At 35.6% G+C, this 23,131-nt stretch overlaps 1 protein-coding gene across 1 annotated transcript in view; it reads right to left on the reverse strand.

Annotated features, from left to right (window-relative positions):
* Lrrc69 (leucine rich repeat containing 69) overlaps positions 1 to 23,131 on the reverse strand; it is a 69,850-nt gene that overhangs the window by 19,893 nt on the left and 26,826 nt on the right. The window contains exon 6 of the mRNA XM_013012453.1: positions 1,219 to 1,320. Within this exon, the coding sequence (XP_012867907.1) occupies positions 1,219 to 1,320 (102 nt within the window). The remainder of the gene's footprint in view (positions 1 to 1,218; positions 1,321 to 23,131) is intronic.

Genomic DNA, 23,131 nt, shown 5'->3' on the forward strand with positions numbered 1-23,131 from the left:
AAGAATAAATGTCAAAGGAAAGAATGATTCCATCTCAGCATAATAGAATTTTGAGTATTTCCATTAAAAAGTTCTATTCCCCTCCCCCCCAAAAATTCTCAAAATGAGCTTGTATAAGTTACTTTTACAGTGTCTTCTGGATTTCATAATGATGCAGTATCATGCAGCTAGTTTTTAAAAATAAATTTATAAACAAACTAAGCCTTTGAATGAAAGTGGCTATTTACTCTGGTCATGAAACTTGAACTCTGTAAAAGCTGAACTCTGTAAAAGCTGGAAGTCAAATGAAACTTTTGCATGTTCAACTATAGCCTGGTGGATCTGACAAGTCCAAATTCATGGTGGAGAGCTGTACTCTAAGGTTAAAAGATCTGAAATCTTCCTCGTCCACTATAAATTGAATCCTCTATCATGGTTTCCTATTCCTTATGATATCATCAATGTTTTGTATATGTGTTTGTGTGTGCATGCACATGCTCTCTGGTACTAGAGCTTGAATTTAAGGCCTGGGCGCTGTCCCTGGGCTTTTTTGCTCAAAGCTAGTGTTCTACCACGTGAGCCACTGCTCTACTTCCAGCTTTTTTTGGTTGTTAATGAATTTTCCCTGGCTGTCTTCAAACTGTGATCCTTCATATTGCAGTTTCTTGAATTGCTAAACATTACAGGCATGAGCCACCAGCACTTGGCTTATCAACACTTTTAAGTACAATAAGTGTGAATTTTAGACCATATTCATTCCTTCATTAGGAGTGAGGACACACAAAAGAAGGAGATCCAGAAGATAAAGATATCACAAGAACAAATCAGACACATCTTTAGACGACACTAAAATCATACTTGGAAGGCTAGAGTGAAAAATAAATTCCTCTTCATCTAACAAAATATCCAGATTTATGTGTATGTAGTCACTCTGGCAATCACATAATCACAAAATGATGTGCAGGGTCCATATTGCCAACGGACTAAGATTACATTAAACATTTTCTGGTTTGGTAAGAATACTTTAAAAGACAAACCTTGAAATTTGAAGCCATGGAGAGCAAGGAAAGGGGTGACAATTGTCCAAAAAGAAATGTACTCTTGCTGGATTTGTGTAAGTAATTCTAACCCCTCTGTACACCACCTTTCTAATAACACTGAAGCAATTTACAAAAGAAAAAGGAACATCTTAGCCTTGGCATTAGTTTGCCCACTCATGCTTATAAGCTAAGTCTTCACCAGGAGATTCCACAGGTCCTCCTGTTGGTCAGCAATGATTGGCTCCTTCCGGAACAGTGGGTTTTCTTCGCAGTAGAACTCTTGCAGCTTCAGATCCTGAAACTTTCAAAACAAAGTCAGAACATGCTCAATTTGCAAAGAACATGTACACTCCAAATCCAATAAGATTCAAAGAGGCTCCAATGGAAGTCTATCACTTCTAAAGATTCAGGTATATTAATATTAAGAAGGACATAATAATATAATTAGGAAGTTACTTCCCTGAGACTAAATCTCAGTTGTAAAACAGAGACATTAAGAAATTACTTTCAATGGAATTCTGGTAAAACTCTTCTCTAGAAAAAAAGAAAGAAAAAGAAAAGAAAGGAAAGGAAGGGAAACGAAGTCCTGATTGGTGTTCATCCAGGACACAAATACTCCTGTTGGCAGCTAGAATAAGCTGACTGCATCACAGTGTAGCACCTCACAAATTTATGGGAGAGTTAGAGATTTCCATGATTTCAGCCCAGAATTGAAAGATAGAAATTATTTAACAAATTTAAAATAATTGACTTGAAACATCTTTCCAGAAAGAGAATGTAAAGATTTATAGTCAATGGAGAATTAAAGATAGTGAATGATGACTCTAAACACTAACCCAAATTATACAATGATTAGACTGAAGAGAAGAAAGCCAAAAAAAAAACCCTCTCTCACTTGCCCTTCATGAGTAGTAAGAAAAATAGCCAAAAAGTGAATTAGTCATAACTCTTCAGTATCTGCCAGATGCTCTTCTGATGAGAATAAGAGAAGATCCTCAGAAAGAATTGAAGAGAGGAGGCTAATCCTAGTGGTAAAAAATAAATAAATAACTGAACTCTTAGTTCATAAATCTAGGCAGAAAGAGAGAGAGGGAAAGATCGAGAGACAGATGATAGATAGATAGATAGATTGATTAATTGATTGATATAGATAGATAGATTCACCCTCCTGGTTAGTAAGAAATAGCTGAAGGCCTTTAAGCCCAGGCCCTTCCATGGCCTCAACATCCCTGCCTGGAAGCTGAAGGGACAGTAACCTAGCATTCTCTGCAGGTCTTTGAACTTGAACATCTGTGCTGAAAGACTGATGTAGAAAGACTTATGTATATCACTTCATAGTTTCCATTTCATACTTGCTTTACATCCCACTCTGCCGTTAAACTACCTGAGAACTCATAGTGTAAGAGACTCTGCTTCCACTCTTCCCTGTATCCCTCTATGTGTCAATGCCAGTAGAGTGATCTGTATACCCTACGGAAAGTGGCATCGGTCCCTTGCTCAGCCATCTTCCTCAAAGTGAAAGGCGAGTTCTGTGCCCTAGTTCTCGGGGCTCTGTTATGATTTGAATTCTGTAGTATCTTTTGGATCTCGTCTCTCAGTGTTTGCTCTCATTTTTACTCTATTTCTTATTACCCTACTTATTATTACACTATTTAGTTTTAATTAGCTTTCCCTATTACCTTCCTCCATCACTGATTTCTTTAGCTAGCTCCCAGCCTTCATGTGACTGCAATCCCAGATGACTTCACTGCAAGTCACATGAGAGACTAGAAGCCAAAAGCACATGGCTAAAACATTCTTAGCTTCCTAAGCCTCAGGATCTGCATGAAATAATCATCCATTTTACTGCTTTAAACATCTGAAATTTTTGACTGTTAGACAAAAGCCAACATATTTATTTATTTATTTAAAATATGTATTAGTACAGGGAGAGAGGAAAGGGATAACATTATCCAAAAAGAAATATATTATCTGACTTACATAACTGTAATCTCTTTATACATCCTTTTTATAACAATAAAAATTTTAAGTACATATGTCAGTAAAATAAGGGATTATATATAAATAGTGTTTTAGTAAAATAAGAAAGTAAAATTAGTGAACATATTGATAAATCCCAGCGTCTACTAAGAATACAATTCTATGCTTAAAAAGGAGTTGGTGGTTAATTCCTACTTCCAAAAGTTGGGTCATTCTGTTGGACTCACATAATCTTAGTATGAAGTTCTATAACTGTACTTAACCCACTGTAGTACAATGCCCTAACTTTCATTTTAAAGTTATTATTTAGATATCAGAAAAGTTTCCCAGGCCCTTCATAGGAATCATTTCTTATTGTTTCCAATAACTCTAGATCTAATAGAAGTTTTCTACATAAGAGGTGTCCAAAAATGTTTTCTAGTGGATTATTTATTATTAAGTGTTTATCAGTCAAAGGTAGTGAATGGTTATGGTCAGAGAAAACCTCTTTGGAGTTCATTTTGATTTTTAAAGACTGGTTTTTCAAATCTGACCTTATGAAGTGATGCAAGAATGTGGATAAACTCAAATTGATCACCATTTTACAAATGTGTAACACATGTGGGCCTACTTGATAATACATAAATTTTCAATTTTATCAAATACATAAAATTATTTTCCCAAGTGTTTTTATCAACTATTTTCATTTCTATTAGTGCTATGTATCAGAACCAAAGACCCAGAAATGAACCTGCAGACCTATAGCCTAATCTTTGATAAGGGAGCTAAAAACAATAGAATGAAATAAAAACCACCTCTTCAGTAAATGGTGCTGGCAAAATTGGTTAAATACCTGAAGAAAACTAAGGCTAGATCCTTGTATATCACCCTGCACCAGAATCAACTCCAAATGGATCAAAGACCTCAAAGTAAAAGCAGACACACTGAAAAAAATAGAAGAGGAAAAAATAGGAGAAACTCTAGAGTTCCTTGGCACAGGCTGAAATTTTCTTAATAAAGACCCAGAAACACATCAAATCAAAGAAAGGTTGGACAAATGGGATTGCATGAAATTGCAGCACTTCTGCATGACAAAGGACATAGCTCGCAAGATCAATAGAAAGCCCAGACTGGGAGAAGACCTTCACTAGCCATACAACAGACAAGGACCTCAAACCTAAAATATACTTAGAACACAAAAAATTAAATTCCCCAAAAACAAATCCTCAAAGAAACAACCACCCCATCAACAAGTGGACTAAAGACTTAAAAAGAAACTTCTCTGAAGAGGAAATAAGAATGGCCAGTAGACACATGAAGAAATGCTCAACTTCTCTGGCCATAAAATAAATGTGAATCAAAACAACATTAAGATTCCACCTCAACCCAGTTAGAATAGCCATAATCAAGAACTCTAATAACAACAGATGCTGGAGGGGATGTGGGTCAAAAGGGAACCTTATTGCATTGTTGGTGGGAATGTAAACTTGTTCAACCACTTTGGAAAGCAGTATGGAGTTCCTCAAAAGACTCCACATAGAGCTCCCCTATGACCCAGCAATCCCATTTTTGGGTGTTTATCCAAATGATCACAAACAAGACCAAAGTAAAGCTACCCCCACAACTATGTTTGTCACAGCATTTTTCACCATAGCTAAGATGCCCCTCAGAAGATGAATGAATCAAGAAAATGTGGTATGTATGTATGCATATATGTATATATAAAATGTGGTATACATATATGCATATGTATACATACATACATACCACATATATATATACATATTTACATATATATATAATGGGATTCTATGCTTCCATCAGAAAGAATGACACTCCCTCATTTGTTAGGAAATGGAAAGACTTGGAAAAAATCATATTAAGTGAAGTAAGCCATTCCCAAAGAAATTCGGGTCTCATGGTTTCCCTTATTTGGAATAATTAGTATACATATAGGATAATTTTTTATCATATGACTGAAAAGCTCAAAAGCTATGTACGTATGTCCATATATGATGATGCTAAGTGAAATGAATGCCAAGATAAGGACACCAGGGGTCTGTCTTTGTTGTTGTTTTAAACATACTAGGCGTTTTTTTTTTGTTTCCTTTGTACGTTCTTCCCTCTATGGTATGTCCCCTGATGTCACTGTACTTGATTTTGGTGCCCTGCCAACATTTGTCTAATCTGGGGAGGGGAAGGGGAATAACAAAACGGTGCAACAAGGACCCAGGATGACCCGTTGCAGCAAGGATACCCACAGGACAGTATATTGGAAACGAACTTTACAACTTGGGGAGGGAGGGGATGTGGGAGGTGGGGGAGGAAAGGGATAGTGGGAGAACAACAAGGGAAGGGGTAACAATGATCCACAGTAATGTACTCATTGCCTTACTCATGGAACTGTAACCCCTCTGTTCAGCATCCTTACAATAAAAAGGCAAAAACCAAACAAACAAACAACAAACAACAGGGGATAAAGTACAGGAAAAAAAATAAAAGAAATGTACTTCACACAGTACATTAAAAAATGAAAACAAAGAAACAAAAGAGAAAAAATTCTTGTAATAGAATTTTTGCCTGATACCATGTCTACAAAAGAGGCAAATGAAAAATAAGATTAATTAATTATTGTCAGCTTTCATATAATACTTTCACAAATAATTTAAGATAAAATCATACTCATTGTTAAAACTATTAACAATTACCCATTTTACTCTATTTAAATCCCTATGAGAATCTCCTCAGTCCTCCTTTAAAATGGACTTGTTGGGGTTTTTTTGTTTTGTTTTTTGTCAGTCGTGGGGCTGAACTCTGGTCCTGGACACTGTCCCTCAGCTTTTCAGCTCAAGGCTAGCACCCTACCATTTGAACCACAGTGCCACTTCCAGCTTTATTTTTCTGCTTATATGGTGCTGAGGAATGGAACCCAGGGCCTCATGCATGCGAGGCAAACACTCTCCCACTGAGCCAACTTCCCAGCCCCTAAAATGGAGTTTTTATATGCATACCATGACAAACCTTAGTATGTCATCAAACTCTCTTTCCTGCCCTCAACAAATAAACATGTACTTTCATATGTGTTCTCCTTTATAAAACTAGAAACAAAACTTTTACAATTAAAAAAAAAAACCTCTTTCCTCTCAAACAACAGTGGCTTTTCTTTTAATCATAAGTCACTTTTTCTTTAGAAAAAGTCTTCTAATTGGAATTTGAAAGCCAATTATATGATTAGTATTTCTCTGCTGGAGAGGAAAGGCCACATGTCTACAAACACTCCTTGACCCATATCATAAACCAACTATACACAGTTATCCAAAGAAGCAGGAAAAGGCAGTAGGCAAACTCTGTAAAGGATACTTTTTTCAGGGAAGGCTAAAAATCAGAAGTTCCCCAGCTTCGATTCTGACATAGCTGACAATTTAAACTAGAGAATTCAATTGTAAAATTTTTTCAGATGAGGCAACAATTCAAAAGAAAAGTATTCAAGGATTTTGTGAAAGCTGTTTCTGGCTTAAAAACTAATCGTGGGAACTTTAGTCTTTCATTTTTTTTTAATTGTGAAAATACTGTACAGAGGGGTTACAATTACATGGGCAAGATAATGAATACATTTCTTATCAAGCATTGTAGCCTCCTCCTTTGTTTCCCCTTCCCATCCCTTCCCATCTTCCTCCCACCACCCAATCCTTCCCCCACCAGCCAAAGTTGTAAAGTTTGTTTTTGACATAACAACTTGTACATCTCATTGTTGCAATGGGTCCACCTGTATCCCTATTTAAATTATTTGTTTTTTCCCTTCCCCTCCACAAATTATACCGACATCAAATACAATGAAAGCAGGGGTTATTAATCCTGACAGGAAATGAAAATTGACTGACCAGATTCTCATTAGGACAAACAGAAATAAAGTGTCACTTTGTAGTTGCTAACTTGATTTCCATTCAAAGCCCAGTGTCATTTTAAATAAAGCCTCTCAAAGACATAGTATCTTGAATTTTACTCAGTGAGCTTCTGTTCCTCGAACGAAAAAGCAATAGCACTTCCCTTAAGCTATTGATATATTACTAACAAAACATGAAAAAGAAAAAGAAAGGATCATTGCTTTTTAAGCTTTATATTTTAATCTCTACTTACAGCTGAGGTTGAGGTTCTGTTCTATTTTTGTTCCACATTTAACTGAGCCTACTCCTCTAAATAAACAGATGACAGATGTGATAATATGCATCTCAATGAACTGTGACCAACAGATGAAGAATGTTCAAAGTATTTGGTCAACTTTAAGTCATTCTAGTAACTATACCACACTATACCTTATTGTTTAAGCTATAAATCAAATCTCTTGTTATCTTTTAAGAAAAAAAAAGTCTTGTTAAAAATCAGTCATTATTTTATCGAAATGGAACAACAGGAAATGGAAACAAGATGGGTTTTTTTTCTTTTAACAAAAAAGTCATTTTCTCTTTTTTTTTTTGTCGGTCATGAGGCTTGAACTCTAGGTTCGGGTGCTGTTCCTCAGCAGTTTAGCTCAAGGCTAGCATTCTACCACTTGAGCCACAGCGCCACTTCTGGCTTTTTCTATTTATGTAGTGCTGAAGAATCAAACCCAGGGCCTCATGCATTCAAGGCAAGCACTCTACCACTAAGCCACCTTCCCAGCCCTTATTTCATCTTTTTTAAAGTTATTATTATGGTCTGAATATTGAATTTTTTTTTAAAAAAACCTTCTTCTAAAATACATATGTTGAAATTTAACTCCCAATGTAACAGTAAAAGGTATGATCTGTGGGAGGAGATTATGAGGACTCTGCCATCATTAATGGTGTTAGTGTCCTTCTAGAGAGAGTCAGGAAAGCTTATTCACCCTTTCTCCGTGAAGGACCCTACTAAACAGCACCACCTTGGCAACAGAGAGCAAGCACTCACTAGATTCCAAACCTGCTGGGGAGCAAATACACAGAGTCAAGATACCTTCAGAGATGGAATCAAAGCACACAAAGCAGAGGTGTTGCTGCACTTTTTCTTGAGTAGGCCACACTGGGAATTCTTGGCTCACACTTGACACAACTACAGTCCACCTCCCATCACCACACTCACTTCCCTTGAAGCCCAGGGATTCAAAGCCAGGTAGGAGTCATTCACTGAACAGAGGGAGAGATGATGAAGTCCTGGATGACTGGTGACATCAAAAGGGACCAGAATACTATTCGCTCCTACAAAGTGAACTGCCTAGGCACTTGCCAATTTTTCAGAGTGCTCCAAATTAAAAAAAAAAAAGTTAGCTTTTTTTTCAAAAATGAGATTACTGGGTGGCAATACAATGAGGGATAATTTATACCAGAGGAAATGGCAAGTCGGCCAATAATGCAAAAGTTTCAGTGTAATAAATGTCTTTATAGAGGTGTATTAAATAAGATTAAGACAGGTAACAAAAAGAACCAGTTATGAAAGTGGTGCTATGGCTTCAAGTGATAGAGAGCCAGCTTTCAGCACAAAAGCTCAGGGACAGTGTCCAAGCTTTGAACGTAAGCCCCACAAGTGCCCCCCCCAAAAAAAGCAAAACTTTAGAAATACTGATTTTTGTGAATAAGGTTTCTGAAGCAAAATTTGGCAACATTTATAAATTCAGTTAGTGTGCATATTTTTTTATTCAGAAACCTTATTTCTTTTTTTTAACCTTTATTGAAAAGCAGGGGGTTACAGTTACATAAGTAAGGTAATGAGTACATTTGTTTTTAAATACTGTTACCATATCCCTCATTTTCTCCCACTTACCCCTCCCAATTTCTTGAATCAGAAAAAATATTTCTTAAGGTAGTTGTACTGGGATCCATGGAAACAATTTTGTCATGGTAAGAAGTCTGAAGAATATTACCTGTCTAAAAAGAGGATGCTACATACACATTTACCAATATTTATAGCTATTAGAGTGATATCCAATGATGACAATAAAAATTTTAAAGGCACTTGGGTGTCAATGGCTGTGCCTCTAATCCTAGCTACTCAGAGGGGCTGAGCTCTGAAAATCAGGTTTGAAGTCAGCCAAGGTAGACAAGTCCATGAGACTCTTATCTCCAGTTAGTTAACTGGAGATACTAAAAGTCCAGAAATGGAGATATGGCTTATATGGTAGAGCACTAGCCTTGAGTTCAAAAGCTTAGAGACAGCATCCAGGCCCTGAAGTCAAGCCCAGGACCAAGCCAAAAAAAAAATGGAGGAGGAAAGAAAGGAAGAAAGAAAGGCAGGAATGTTATGAAACATTGTATATAAGTATTGTATATATATAAACACATGTATGTATAAATACTACAGCAATACATATGATATTAACACAATACATTATGATATTAACACAAGAACATAAGTGGCTATTCCAGTTTTTAAAAGAGCAGAGGCCCTGAGTTCAAATCCTATATTGTTACACACATAGAAAATAACCCAGTATGTTAATGGTATGCATACTGTCCACTGATATTATATTACAGATGATCTTGTCTTGTTTCTCTTTAATAATATCTATATTTTCCAAATTATCCACATTGAAAAATAGCAGATTCTTTCAGAGATTAAATTCATATCAACCTGATTCAGATTATTCATATGTAAACTTTAAACAACAAATTTTGGAGAGAGTGCACTAGGGTATAGATTCCTCCTATAGTTGGTGAAAAGACTGAAAATATAACTTCCCAAAAAATCTTTCCAGGATTAAAATATATTGCAAGAGCTTTAAGAAAGCTATACTGCCATTTGTGCTTATTATTGTAAGCTTTTCTCAGAAGTGTGGGGATTTTCCCACATATCTGGCCCAGAAGGTAAAACAATAAGACATATTTTTTCAAAGCCTATGCTGTCTTTGTTCATTTCAATGAAGGCATGATAAAATTCCAAAGAAGATGAAAACTGATTTATGGGGGAAGTTAAAAACATCTTAGGTGTCACAATGACTTGTGACCCTCCAAAGCTCAATCTTACCTGACAATATAAAAATATATTCCGACTATATCTGAAGAAGGCATTAGGCTAAAAAATATCCTAAGGGACTCGAGGGGAAGGTTAATGAAATTTTGCTTCAGTTATGGAAACACAAAAATCACATTCAGTTCTGCATATACCCTTTCCTTGTGTTTATAAACCTCAAGGTTGAAAACACACACACACATATATATATTTCCTTAAGAAAATTCTAATTATCAATTCATAAATAACTTGCTTTTACATTGAGATGTCTATATATAAAAGTATATTTTATTAAACAGTATTTTTCTAAGTATTCCGTCCTGTTTTTAAATATCACTGTGAAGTTTAAGAAAAGTGTATACTAATAGCTATGACAATAACCACAAGAATTCACAACGATAAATTCCTTGCTTTTGTTTTGGAGGGGTTTTTTTTTGTTGTTTTCTGGTTTTGTTTTGTTTTGTTTTTTGTCAGTTGTGGAGCTTGAACTCAGAGCCTGGACACTGTCCTTGTGCAAGGCTAACACCCTAACACTTAGAGCCACAGCTCTGAGTGATTAACAGCCTGAGCTGTCTTTGAACCAAGATTCTCAGCTTTTAGCCTCCTGAAAAGCTAGGATTACAAGCATGAGCCACCAGCATCTAGAAATATCTGGGATACTGTTTAAAAGACCAAACTTTCAAATGGATACAGAAAAAGGAGGAGCAGTGCAAAAGGCTACAAGCACAGAAAATATAATCAATAAAATAAAGTTTATTCACTGAGCTTCCCAAATCTTGACAAAGATCCTATTTCTGGACATTTACCCAAATGACCACAAATCAGCCTGCAGTAATGACACCAGCACAATCATGTTCATTGTAGCATTATTTACCATAGTTAAGATATGGAATAAATGCAGATGCCCCTCAGTAGATGAATGGATCAAGAAAATGTGGTATATATACACAATGGAATTCTATGCCTCCATCAGAAAGAATGACATTGCCCCATTTGTTAGGAAATGGAGAGACTTGGAAAAAATCATATTAAATGAAGTAAGCCAGACCCAAAGAAACATAGGCTCCATGGTTTCCCTCATTTGTAATAATTAGTATATGGCTAGGATAATCCTAGAGGATCACAACAGCACAATAGCACAATAGCTATGAGGACATGACCATATGAAATGATGTTAATTGAAATAAATTCATGACATGGAAATAAGAGGGTGTTTTGTTGTTGCTGTCGCTGTTTTATTTTTCTTTTCTTTTTAGTGTACTATTTACAGTTACTGTTTTTGTCTTTCTTTTTTTTTCTCCTCTGATTTATTCCCTGTGATCGCTGTTTCTGATTTGAGTACCTTTGTCTTGATATAAGTTCATATGATTTGAGGAAGGGAGGGGGAATCACAGAAACAGTGGGACAAAGTGTGAGCCAATTGACTAGGGATACTCACTAGACAGTGCTGAAAATGAACTTTACAACTTGGGGAGAAGGGGAGGAGAGAAAGCAGAAGAAAATAAGGGAGGGGGTAACACTGTTCAAAAAGAAATGTACTTATTACCTTACTTATGTAACTGTAACCCCTCTGTACATCACTTTTACAATAAAGTAAATTTTTTAAAGAAACTGTAGTTGTAAGTCCTGATATAATCAATACTTTTGGTCAAGTAGCAGCACAGTTTACATACAAAAAGAAATCATTTCTCTAAATACCAAAAAAGAAAAGACTGAGAAAGAAATCAAGAAAGCAAACTCATTTATTACAGCCTCAAAAACAAGAAAATGCCTAGCAATAAATCTAATAAAGGATGTGAAAGATCTCTACAATAAAAATTGCATAAACTTGTAGAAAAAGAACTGAAGGTACCAGAAGATTAACAGACATTTTATATTCCTGGATCCACAGAATATCGTTAAAATCCTCATTCATTGTTGTCAAAGTCACTACCGCAAATATGCTGATGGGTACTAACTTGAGTGAGCCATGTTCAACCACCAATTCTTAACCAGGCTTTCCATGACATCAGATTAGTGGATTGAAATGGACCACAGTGAGAGCATTTACAATATGGAAATACAGGAAAACTGTAATTCCTCATGAAGTTTAAAAATATTACAAATATGAGTTCACTTTCAAACAATACTCTTCAGGTATTAGAAAATATGAAGTTTTTATTTTCAGTTTACTACTTACCATTTCTTTTCACACATTTGTTCTTTCACAGTCTGAGTCAGAATATCCCAGAAGGCTCCTGAATGTGTAAGGGTTAGTCATTTAGTCATTTAAGTAGAAAAGTTGCGGCAAGAGCAGTTCTGTCTTCAAAATTAGTCTCGTAACTAATGAATTGATTACACTGTCGATTTTCCTAAGGCAAAACCTGCCCTGATTGTAGTAAAGAAATAACTACTTTTTATTTCATGGCATAATTATTGCTCTGACAGTTTGGGTTCAGCATCTTTTTGACAATAGTCAAGAATAGTGATTTCTCTCATCATGTTCTAGAATCTTCACTCTTTACTAACACTAATCACTGTACCTGTGGGACCACTATGCCTCATCCCCAATCTACAAAGGGGAAAAAAGCTAGAGAAAGTGGACATTTATGAACTACCAAACAGTTTTCTACAAATTTATGTGATCCTAACTCCATAAAATCTTGGGAATAATGAGAAAATTGATCTCTCTGTCTCCTACTGTTACTGCCAACAACAAATCAAATATTTTGAAATACCCTGCAATCTAATATAGGGAGCCTTAGAAATCTCTAGAGATATCTTCTCAGCCAGAAGCTGGGTTTTTATTTTCAGTTTGGTTTCCATTTTAATGTATAGTCCAAGAAATCAAGCTGCTTTGTAATAAAAAGATGTATAAGTTGTGGCCAATGAAATCAGAGATCAAAACATAAAAATAGATGATGATCTAAAACTGTAATCTCTTAATGTTTTCTAAACTTCTTGGCAGCCAAGGAAAGTTATATAAAGGTTTCATATAACTGTAATTACAGGATAAAATTTAAAAGGAAATATAACTATAATATATATGGCTCCTAACCAAAGCCATATATATTGGAAGACTGATAAACAAAGAGTCCTTGGAAGAATGGAGCCAGGAAAGCAATATACAATCATAGATTTAAGATGAAGATGAGTTTCATGTCAATGTCAAAGAGGACTCCTGAAGCCCTCTCAATGCATGTGATTTGTGGATATTAGATTTGAAAAAAAAAAAAAGAAAGAAAGAAAGAGAATACAGACAATGGCTGTTATCGGCCATTCATTCATTCATTCAATCATTCATTCATCCAATTAATATACATTATGCATTCACCACTTCATTTTCTGGGGCGGGATGCCAGCAGCACTACTTGGCTTTTGACAATCTAAGCTATTTCTAACAAGTATTTATTAGGTGCTAGGCACTCACTGTTCCAGGTATTTGGAATACATCAATGAAAAGAGGCAAAAATATTTGTCATCCCCAAGCTCATTTGAGGAGATGCAGGAGGAAAGATGGAGAGAACTTCTCATCTAAATTGAGATGTGTCCTTAAAACGGATAAATGGATGCCACACTACTGAATTTCACTCCGAGTTCTCTCCTCTCCTCTCCTCCTCTCCTGCTGTCATCTCTTCTCTCCTCTAGCTCCTCTCTCTCTCTCTTCGCTTTCTCTCTCTTTCCTTCTCTCTTATTCCTTTCCTACTCTTTCTCCCATAATCTCTCTCACATCTCTCCCCTCTTTCTCTTTTTCATTCAACCCAGGACCTAGGCATGCTAGCAAGCAAACCTTCCATTCTCCTACAATATCAGACCCAGAAAATCTCTTTAAAATACTTCTCTCTCTCCTCTCACTCTCACTCTCACTCTCCCCCCATCTCTCTCTATCTCTCAATTTTACTGGATTTAGTCTCTGAAGAAATGCTGACCTGACCAAAAAAAATCATTTAAAATACATTTATAGGACAAGGAAAGACGAAAAAAGCTCTCATTTTGATCTTATTAGAAAATGTTCATGTTATCTCTCAAGTGAGAAGAGTCTCTTTAATGAAGTCATTACTACCAGGCTAGAAGACTAAATTTTTCAAGAGTTTAACTGAGAGCCAAATATTGTTCAATCATACACTACATCAGGTGCTATGGGGTCCTTTTGCAGTATTTAAAATGTACAGAAATTTAGCACCAGCCTGAATTTAATAAGACCATATAGAAATGGAAAGACAGGCCATATAACTTAACTTAGATGAGCAGAGTAAATGTTATACCTCCTAATTTAATTGGTAGCTCAATTTTTAAATGAGAGCTTTAACAAAACTCATCATTACATCAAGAGTAATATGTCATAAATTTTCTGTATGCTTTTCATTGCAAAAAAAAGTCTATCTCATGAAATTTCAGATTTAAAATAGTAAAAGTAGTAATAACATATAATTCAGTACTCTTCTCTTTACCCACTCCCACCTACCCCCAAATAAGAAACAGCAGAAAAAATGATCTCATTCTCATAAAAGTAGTGTCAGAGAAAGCATTTAGTCAAGTTTTGGAACTCACTAATTCTATATTAGCTAAGCTTACATCACTTACATAAAACCTCAGAGCCCACAAGGGGTTTCCATTAGAAAAGCGTTGGCTTGTGTCCCATTTCTTTAAAGGTCACTAAATGTTGTTTTAAATGTATGTCTTCTAATAAACTGAGTCACTTAAAGCAGCATTGACAACTGAAGAAAAATATACTATTTTCAAATCAGGGTCAAATTTTAGAGAGGCATTTAATGAGCTTCAAGGAGAGGATACGGTTTTAATATTCAGCAGAAAATGAAAACAAACTACCAACATGGGAACAAGAACTAAAAGCAGCAAATGATCTATTATACTGCTACACAAGAGGGGCAGAATAGTAGAGGAGTAAAACAGGCAACTAGATTTTCTCATGGCACTTAGAGCAACATAGACACTCAACCCAGATCACTCCATTGTGGGGATATTTGAGAATGTTCTTGACCACAACTTTATGGACATTTTCTTGTGTGTCATTGTTTTCTTATTTTAAAGCTGTTTTCTAAGCATCTTGCAAAAGAGCATTCAAAGTTTCCAAAAAAGCTTTTAATATAAGGCAAACAACATAATTTCACATTTCTAAGGAGTTTCTTTCCTATAATTTTATTGTAATTATTGGCCTAATCAAAGTTATTTTTGATCATGGATATGTTGAAGTAGTAGCTATTCTCTAAGTGTTCAATTTCAAAAAATAGTACTCCTGACTTCAACTAAATGGTCTCCTAAAGAATGCAAGTGTGGGGAGGGAAGGGATGGTAGGAGAAGAGCAAAGGAGGGGTAATACTGCTTGATAGGAAATGTACTCATTACCTTACTCATGTAACTGTTACCCCTCTGTACAGTATCTTCACAATAAAAAAATATATATTAAAAAAGAATGCAAGGGCTGGGAAGATGGCTCAGTGGTACAGCGTTTGCCTTGCATGTATGAGGCCCTGGGCTTGATTCCTCAGCACTACATAAGCAAAAAGAAAAAAGCCAGAGGTGGCTCTGTGGCTCAGGTGGTAGAGCGCTAGCCTTGAGCTGGAGAGCTGAGAAACAGCGCCCAGGCCCAGAGCTCAGGCCCCACAATCAGACCCCCACCAAATAAAGAGTGCAAATGTGCACATGTATATATTTATGTATAACCTGACATATATGGGAACCATTCTGTTGAAAGTAAATGAAGATTTATTTGAAGGTGAGAGTATTCAAAAATAAAATGGCTTCTTTCTGTTTGTATCCAATCCTTGAAAAGTAACTAAGACAACTGAAGTACTTGTGAAATATTTATGCTTTAAGAATTAAGACAAGAATCAGGTACAGATTACAGCAAACCGAGGTCAGGAATCTAGAGTCAAAAATATAATTCCAGCCAGGTGCCAGTGGCTCACACCTGTAATCCTAGCTGCTCAGGAGGCTGAGATCTGAGAATCACGGTTCAAAGTGAGTCAGGGCAGGAAAAGTCTATGTGACTCTTATCTCCAATAAACCACTAGAAAAATCAGAAGTGGTGATGTGTCTCAAGTGGTAGAGTGCTCGCCTTGAGCAGAAGAGCTGGGGGACAGCGTCCAGGCCCAGAGTTCAGGCCCCACAACTGACTATATATATATATATATATAATTCCAATGTGGATTCAGACCAAAATGGAACAAAACCAGCCACCATTGGCTATAAATAAAGAGGTTGTGTTAAACTAAATGTATCCCAGAAAAGAACGGACATTAGGACAAGCAATAGATGACAAGCTGTGTAAAAGTCTTAAGAAAAATGGAGTTCAGTGACAAAAGGTCCTATTTTTAAATAAATGTAGTCATAATCAGAAATCAAATGAGCTGAGAGAAAGAGGAAAGGAATCAGAGAGAAATAAATAGAAAAAATAGAAGATCCTAGGAAAGGAAGACATCCTCTAATAAATAATTTGTGGGTTCTGTTATATTGTATAACTAAGGTAGGCCAGAAGAATATAAATGTTATTTATAAGAAAAGTAACTTGGAATAACAATTCTGAAAAAAAAACAAACCATAGATGCTGGCAAGCGGTATGTGCTGCTGAGATTGCACTGCCCTCGTAAAGCCTTGGTTACAGACCAGTGGTTACACAAAGAGTTTGCAAGTTAGAATTATTCAAGTTTAAATAGGGATAGCAGTGGACCCATTGGTACAATCAGATGTACAGGTCGTTATGTTGAAAAACAAACTTTACAACTTTGGGAGTGGGGGTGGGGGGCGGCGCGTGGAGATGGGAAGGGATAGGAAGGGGAAACAAAGGAGGCAACAATACTTGATAAGAAATGTACTCATTACCTTGCCCATGTAATTGTAACCCCTCTATATGGTATTTTCACAATAAAAAATGTTTAAAAAAAGAATTATTCAGGTTTCGAAAACCTTCAAACAAATCCCTGAACTTGGGATGAGTTGCACTCATATCAGTCCTTAAAATGAAAAGAAAATGGGGCAGGGAATGTGGCTCAATGGAACAGCACTTGAATAGAATACATATATTTGACCCTCAGCACCATGAAAAGAACACTGAATACAAACCATGGGCCAAGACCCTAAAAAAAGGCGTATATACATCATTTCACCTAATTCTTCACTCATTCTATTCTTTGTTGGTCACTAACTTTCTCAGTAATTTTATGGATACAAGTATTAATATCCTAAGTATATACCGGAAAAAAGATGAGACATAGTGTAATTGACTTATATGTCTAAGGTCAAAAGCAGACAAATCATTAAGTTGTGAAAAATTAGTATTGGTTTGGGAATAGTGGATTCAAATCTTCTCTAAACTTTTCAAATGATTTGTGTGCCTGGGAAAGCTCTTGTATATTCTTTCCTTCTGTGTTTCTCATACTGTAAAAGGAAAAATGCCTTTTTTAATCTTCAAATTTGATTTATGATACACTTAAGAGAACTTTTAATAGCAAAAGGAGTACTGATAGAATAGGTGTTATTGCTATTATTTTCCATAAATAGTCCAAGCATAATTTTCTCATGACAGCACCATTGCATATGCTTTATATTGCTATGTGTTTTCTTATAAAGACACAATCCACCCACAAACCTTGGAATATACAAAATACTTAAGGTTCTTAATGTTGACATAGCATCTGTTTTTTTATTAATAAGGTTTTTTTGTTGTGAAAATACCATACAGAGGGGTTACAATTACATGAGCAAGGTAATGAGTACATTTCTTATCAAGTATTGCTGCCTCCTCCTTTGCTTCCCCTTACCATCCCTGCCCTCCCCCCACCCCACCAAGTTAGTAAAATTAGTTTTTTCGACATAGCATCTTGTACCTTTCTTTGTCGCAATAGGTCCACATGCATCCCTGTTTAAGCAATTTGTTTTTTCCCTTCCCCTTCCCAAATTATACCAACATCAAATACAGTGAAAACAGAGGTTATACTGTTGGGGAGGGACATAAAAAGCAACAAAACAATCACCTTATAACTATGTTAGAACCAATAGCAAGAAAGTAAAACCATTTGCGTCCTTATCTTGGGATTCATTTCACCTAACATCAATTTATCTGACCTTTTCTGCTTGTCTCAGACATATACTAGTTGAGGCTTGAACTCTGAGCTTGGGCGCTGTCCCTGCACTCTTCAGCTCAAGGTCAGCGCTCTACTGCTTGCGCCACTTCCTACCGTCTGTTTAAGGAAGCTACAGAGTCAAATGAACATTAGTTAGATCTGAAATGGAAAGAAAGCAGTAACCATGGAAAATGTGGCATTAGCTATGATTTATAACTTTTAAACACATTTCTTAAGCATCAAAGCCTTTTCTCATAAACTCATATTGATCTGTCGGTGTAAAATTGGGTCAGCTAAACCTGAGTTTCATATCCAAACTGGAACCAGCCAACTTAAGACAAAACTCATATTCAATTAAAAATAATATGATGAAGATTTCCCTTCTTAAATTTCATCTCAAGTAAGATGTGAAGATCACTTGCCAAAATAAATAAATAAATAAAGCTGGGCACTGGTGGTTCACACCTGTAATCCTAGCAACTCAGGAAGCTGAGATCTGAGGATACTGGTTTAAAATCAGCCCAAGAAGGAAAGTCTGTGAGTCTCTTATCTCCAATTAACCACCAGAAAACTGGAAGTGGAGCTGTGGCTTAAAGTGGTAGAGGGCTAGACTTGCGCACAAAAGTGCAAGGACAGGGCCTAGCCTCATGATTGACAAAAGTTAAAATTAAAAATAAATAAAAACTAGTTCTATCTGCTTTCATATTAGTTGATGAACAAACACCAAATGAGTTTCATCAATGGCATAAACAAACAAACCATGGAGGTCTACAACATGGCTAAGTAAGGCTCACTCACTAAGCAACACATAAATCTCAGTTCCAACTTTAGAGGAATTCTTCCTGCTCACATGTCAAAAATTCTAGTTTTGTGAAGAACTTTTCAGAGTATACAAACATCCTATTGTTTGAGGAACATTCCTTAAGTATCATTTTAGTCAAGGACACAGTGAAATTTTCAGAACTCAAACTCCCAGTGAGAAACGAGAAATGCCTTGTTTATTTTGTATATTGTCGCAGGGACAGTCCCTGCTGGTCAGTCCTGAGACAAAGAACAGATTCCTCAGATACGTCAAGAAGGGTGAAATGCTAGGTCCAGATCCACTACTTATTTGTAATATACGCCAAAGGTTCCCCAAGTGTGGTCCCCACAGACTTGCAGCACCAGCATCACCTGAGAACTTAATAAATGTGCAATCCTTGGGTTCCCCACTACTGACTCAGAAACTCTGGGAGAGAGGCCCAGTCTTTTGGGTTTTAACATGCCATCCAGTGGATTCTAATGTGTACTCAAATTTGAGAACAAAGACATTCAGTAAATTCTCTAGAGCCTCAACAGCCTTGACTCCAAATAGGAACAATAATTTCCCATTTGTCTTCATAGAATAAATTTTTGTAACACCGAAATTTGCTTTGCAAGCCTGAAAATTACTAGATAACTAAAAATTGTAAGCCCTGAAAAAACCACTGCTAATACCATTTCTTGATCTGGAAAGTAGTCATCGCTGGATAGATGGCTAATGAAGGATTCTGACAAAGTGAAGTTTCCTGTGGGATTGCAGTGTTCTGTATCTTTGGCATAAGATTCATATCAAAGGTAAACCTCAAGGTATGCCCTGTTGATGATTGTTAAAATGTTTTCTCATTTTTGGGGGTTCAATATTTCTTCAAAAGCAGGTTGGAAAATAACTGTGCCCCTGAGGGAAAGAAGAATCAGGAAAAAGATGATGTGCTTAATAGTACTTCCAATATTGTTAAAAAAAAAAAACTTTGAAAATCTCAGTAATTTCTTTCTCTCTGTTAAAAATACTTAATCACAATCACTTCAAAGACAGTTTTCTATCTTTTCTTTTAGAAACTGGAGACAATAGTAACTCTGTTCTCCCTCAAATCCCTCTGATGCTATCCAAATCTTCAAAAGCAAATGACAATGTATTTTTTTCTTTCCCTTATCAAAAACTATGATAACAAATAGTCACTTTCTTCACAATGAAATTCCCACCTATTCATCCTCTTTTATTTCCAAGCTGGTTAATATTAGTTCCATCAACTTTTCTAATCCTACATTTCTGTATTTATCTCTCTCAATTTCTAGAGATTCCTTCACATGTGAATCGTGAAGTTCCTACAGGTAGCAACTATATTTGTTCATCTGCCTCTTCAGAATTATGTGAGGGGAGGAATTCTGCAAATCTTTAAGCCCAACACTTGGGAGACAACTAGCCACAGAAGAAATATCAAATATTCACTCATTGAATTGAGTTCTTCACAGATGAGAGTCCTATCTATTTCACAGACAGAGTATAAAATCTCAATATGCTACCAAACTGTAATGGATTAAATAGTGTTGCTTCATCCACCCAAACTTCATGTGTACTCAGAACTTCAGAATGTGAACTTATTTGTAAACAGAGTCTTTGCAGATATAATTAGTTAAGATGAAGTCATACTAAATTAGGGTGGACCACAATCCAAGGACTTGTACCCTTTAAGAAGACTTAAACCCAAGTTTGTGGTACTTTGTTATGGTAGCCATAGGAAACTCTTACACCAAGCATCACTGGTTTCTGAACTAACTAAACAACAGGCAGTGTTTCCATAGATCATTGAGTATCCATAACAAGGCATATTTTGGAAATGTCACTCCCACCCCTAAAAAAAAAGGATGCAAATAAAAGGCACTCTATGATAGATCATCTTTGTCCTCAGTGGCTTATAGCTTCAAAATCTAATCCAATTCCATCAATAAATAAAATTGTAAAATAAACTAAACATAGGATAAAGGAAACTAGAATAACTATTCATTAGAAATGGAGTATTTGAAGAACAGTAGTTTAAGGAAAGTGCTCAATATATAATGTTGAGTAAACAAGATATACACTTTTTACATAGTACACTTTCAATTTTATTTGTAAAATAGTATGAGATACTTGAAGACATACTTCTGTAAGCATTATTTCTAAGAGGTAAACTTAGAGGCACCTTAAATTTTGCTCTCTCTATTCTTATTTATTGCCCACATTTGTTACAATGAATGATATTCAAAACCAGATAATAACCAGAATAAATGCTATCTCTAAAAGTATTTGAGAGAGAAAAAAATCTTTTTTAGAAGATTCACAGTCTAAAGCAAGACATCCTTGAAAAGACTAAGTCCAATTGTACCACAGAAGAGATGGCACTGAAGGCTTCTTTGAAAGTTAAGAGAAACAAGGCAGGTATAGAGAGCTAAATGAAGAAATACAGCCTGAGTAAATACATGTAGCATTTACCAGGTCAACTTTAAAAACATCTTATTTTGAGTAAAACTATAAAGTTTGAAGATAGTGTATTGACACCTTTAAACATTAACACAAAATTTCTATATAATTCAATAATTCTACTTCCCAATAGAAACTAGAATAAATATTTATACATGGATGTTGGGAGCAGCATCACTCAGAAGAGCCAAAAGATGGAAATAACCAAGTGTTCACCCACAGATAAATGGATAGACAAAATGTAATACATACACAAGTAATATTTTGAATATTACTCAACCTAAAAATGAAAAGAAATTCTGACACTACAGTGTTGGTGCACATAAGGACATTGTTCTAAGTGAAATAAGCCAGTCAGAAAGGACAACTGGTATATGATTTTAGTCATATAAAGCGTACGACATGGAGGGAGGGAAGTGTAGTTGAGGAGGTGGGAGGGAAGGGATGGTAGGGGAAAAACAAAGGAGGAGGTAACAATGCTTGATAAGAAATGTACTCACTACCTTGGCTCATGTAACTGTAACCCCTCTGTACAGTATTTTCACAATAAAAAAACTTATTTTAAAAAAAGATTACAGAGGAGGGCTGGGAAGGTGGCTCAGTGGTAGAGTGCTTGCCTTGCATGCATGAGGCCCTGGGTTCGATTACTCAGAATTACTCCATTACTCATAAGCAGAAAAAGCCAGAAGTGGTGCTGTGGCTCAAGTGGTAGAGCACTAGCCTTGAACTGAAGAGCTGAGGGACAGGACCTAGGCCTAGAGTTCAGGCCCCACGACGAACAAAAAAGAAAACAAAAAAGGACAAAAGAGTAAATTCATAGAGAAAGAAAATAGAATGGTGGTTACCAGAGAGGAGGCAGAGTATCACATCTTAACCTGCTACAAGTTTCTAAAAAGAGAGTGGTGAATTTTTCTAATGACACTAAATTTCTGTTGAGAAAGATAAAAGAGGTTTGGAAGACTCAAGGAATCGCTAAAACGGTAGAATACCAGCCTAAGCAATGAAACCAAGCAAAATCATGGGGCTCTGATTTCAAGCTTTTTTGGTACCAGCACAAGTTATGGAATGGATAGTGACAATGGACGCTGTTAAAATATTTTGTGTCAAACTATAAATACACCTGAAATGGTTAAAAGGGTAATATATAGATACATACACACATTTACATATTTAGGAAAAACTACATTATCTATAGCATATTATTTTATATAAAGCATATTACATTATATATAAAGTCATTTTCCCTAAAATCTACTTTGAACTTATTTTATCATATTTGAATTATCATCAGTATAAGATACTTCTCTAAAGGATGGAAAAGTATGAAACTCAATTTGGACTCAAACATTCAGGAAAAAAAGTAATTAGTGGTTCAACAGCTAATTTCAGAGCACTATCTAGATTAATAGACTTCTACATATTCCCTTAATAGTGACTCATGTTCACTTGTATATAAAGATGCAATATTAGAAACTATTTTTCCAAGAGCTAAAAGTCACCAAATCTTCATTATTTAAAGTTGAAAAATATCAAAATTTATTTCCAAATGAAAAGATAAACTCTTAATGGTTTATATCTTTAAAACAACTAATAAAAGTGTCACCTTTGGATTAATTACAAGGAACAAAAACTTATGCCTTAGAAAGCAATATTTCAAAAACTCTAAAGTGAGCAAAAGCGGTATGTCATAACCAAAATATTTAATTATAACTGATATATTAAAATATTTATGATAGCAAAGTTCATTTAGTTCAAACAAGAGCAAAAAGAAAAGGAAAAGAAAGACCAAGTTTTTAAATTCTGAAATAAAGCAAAATATTTCAAGGTTTCAATTACTACAGCATTTATTGGCTGCTCTTATATTCATATTC

Source organism: Dipodomys ordii, unplaced genomic scaffold, assembly GCF_000151885.1.
Source record: "Dipodomys ordii isolate 6190 unplaced genomic scaffold, Dord_2.0 Scaffold17, whole genome shotgun sequence".
Taxonomy (NCBI): Eukaryota; Metazoa; Chordata; class Mammalia; order Rodentia; family Heteromyidae; genus Dipodomys; species Dipodomys ordii.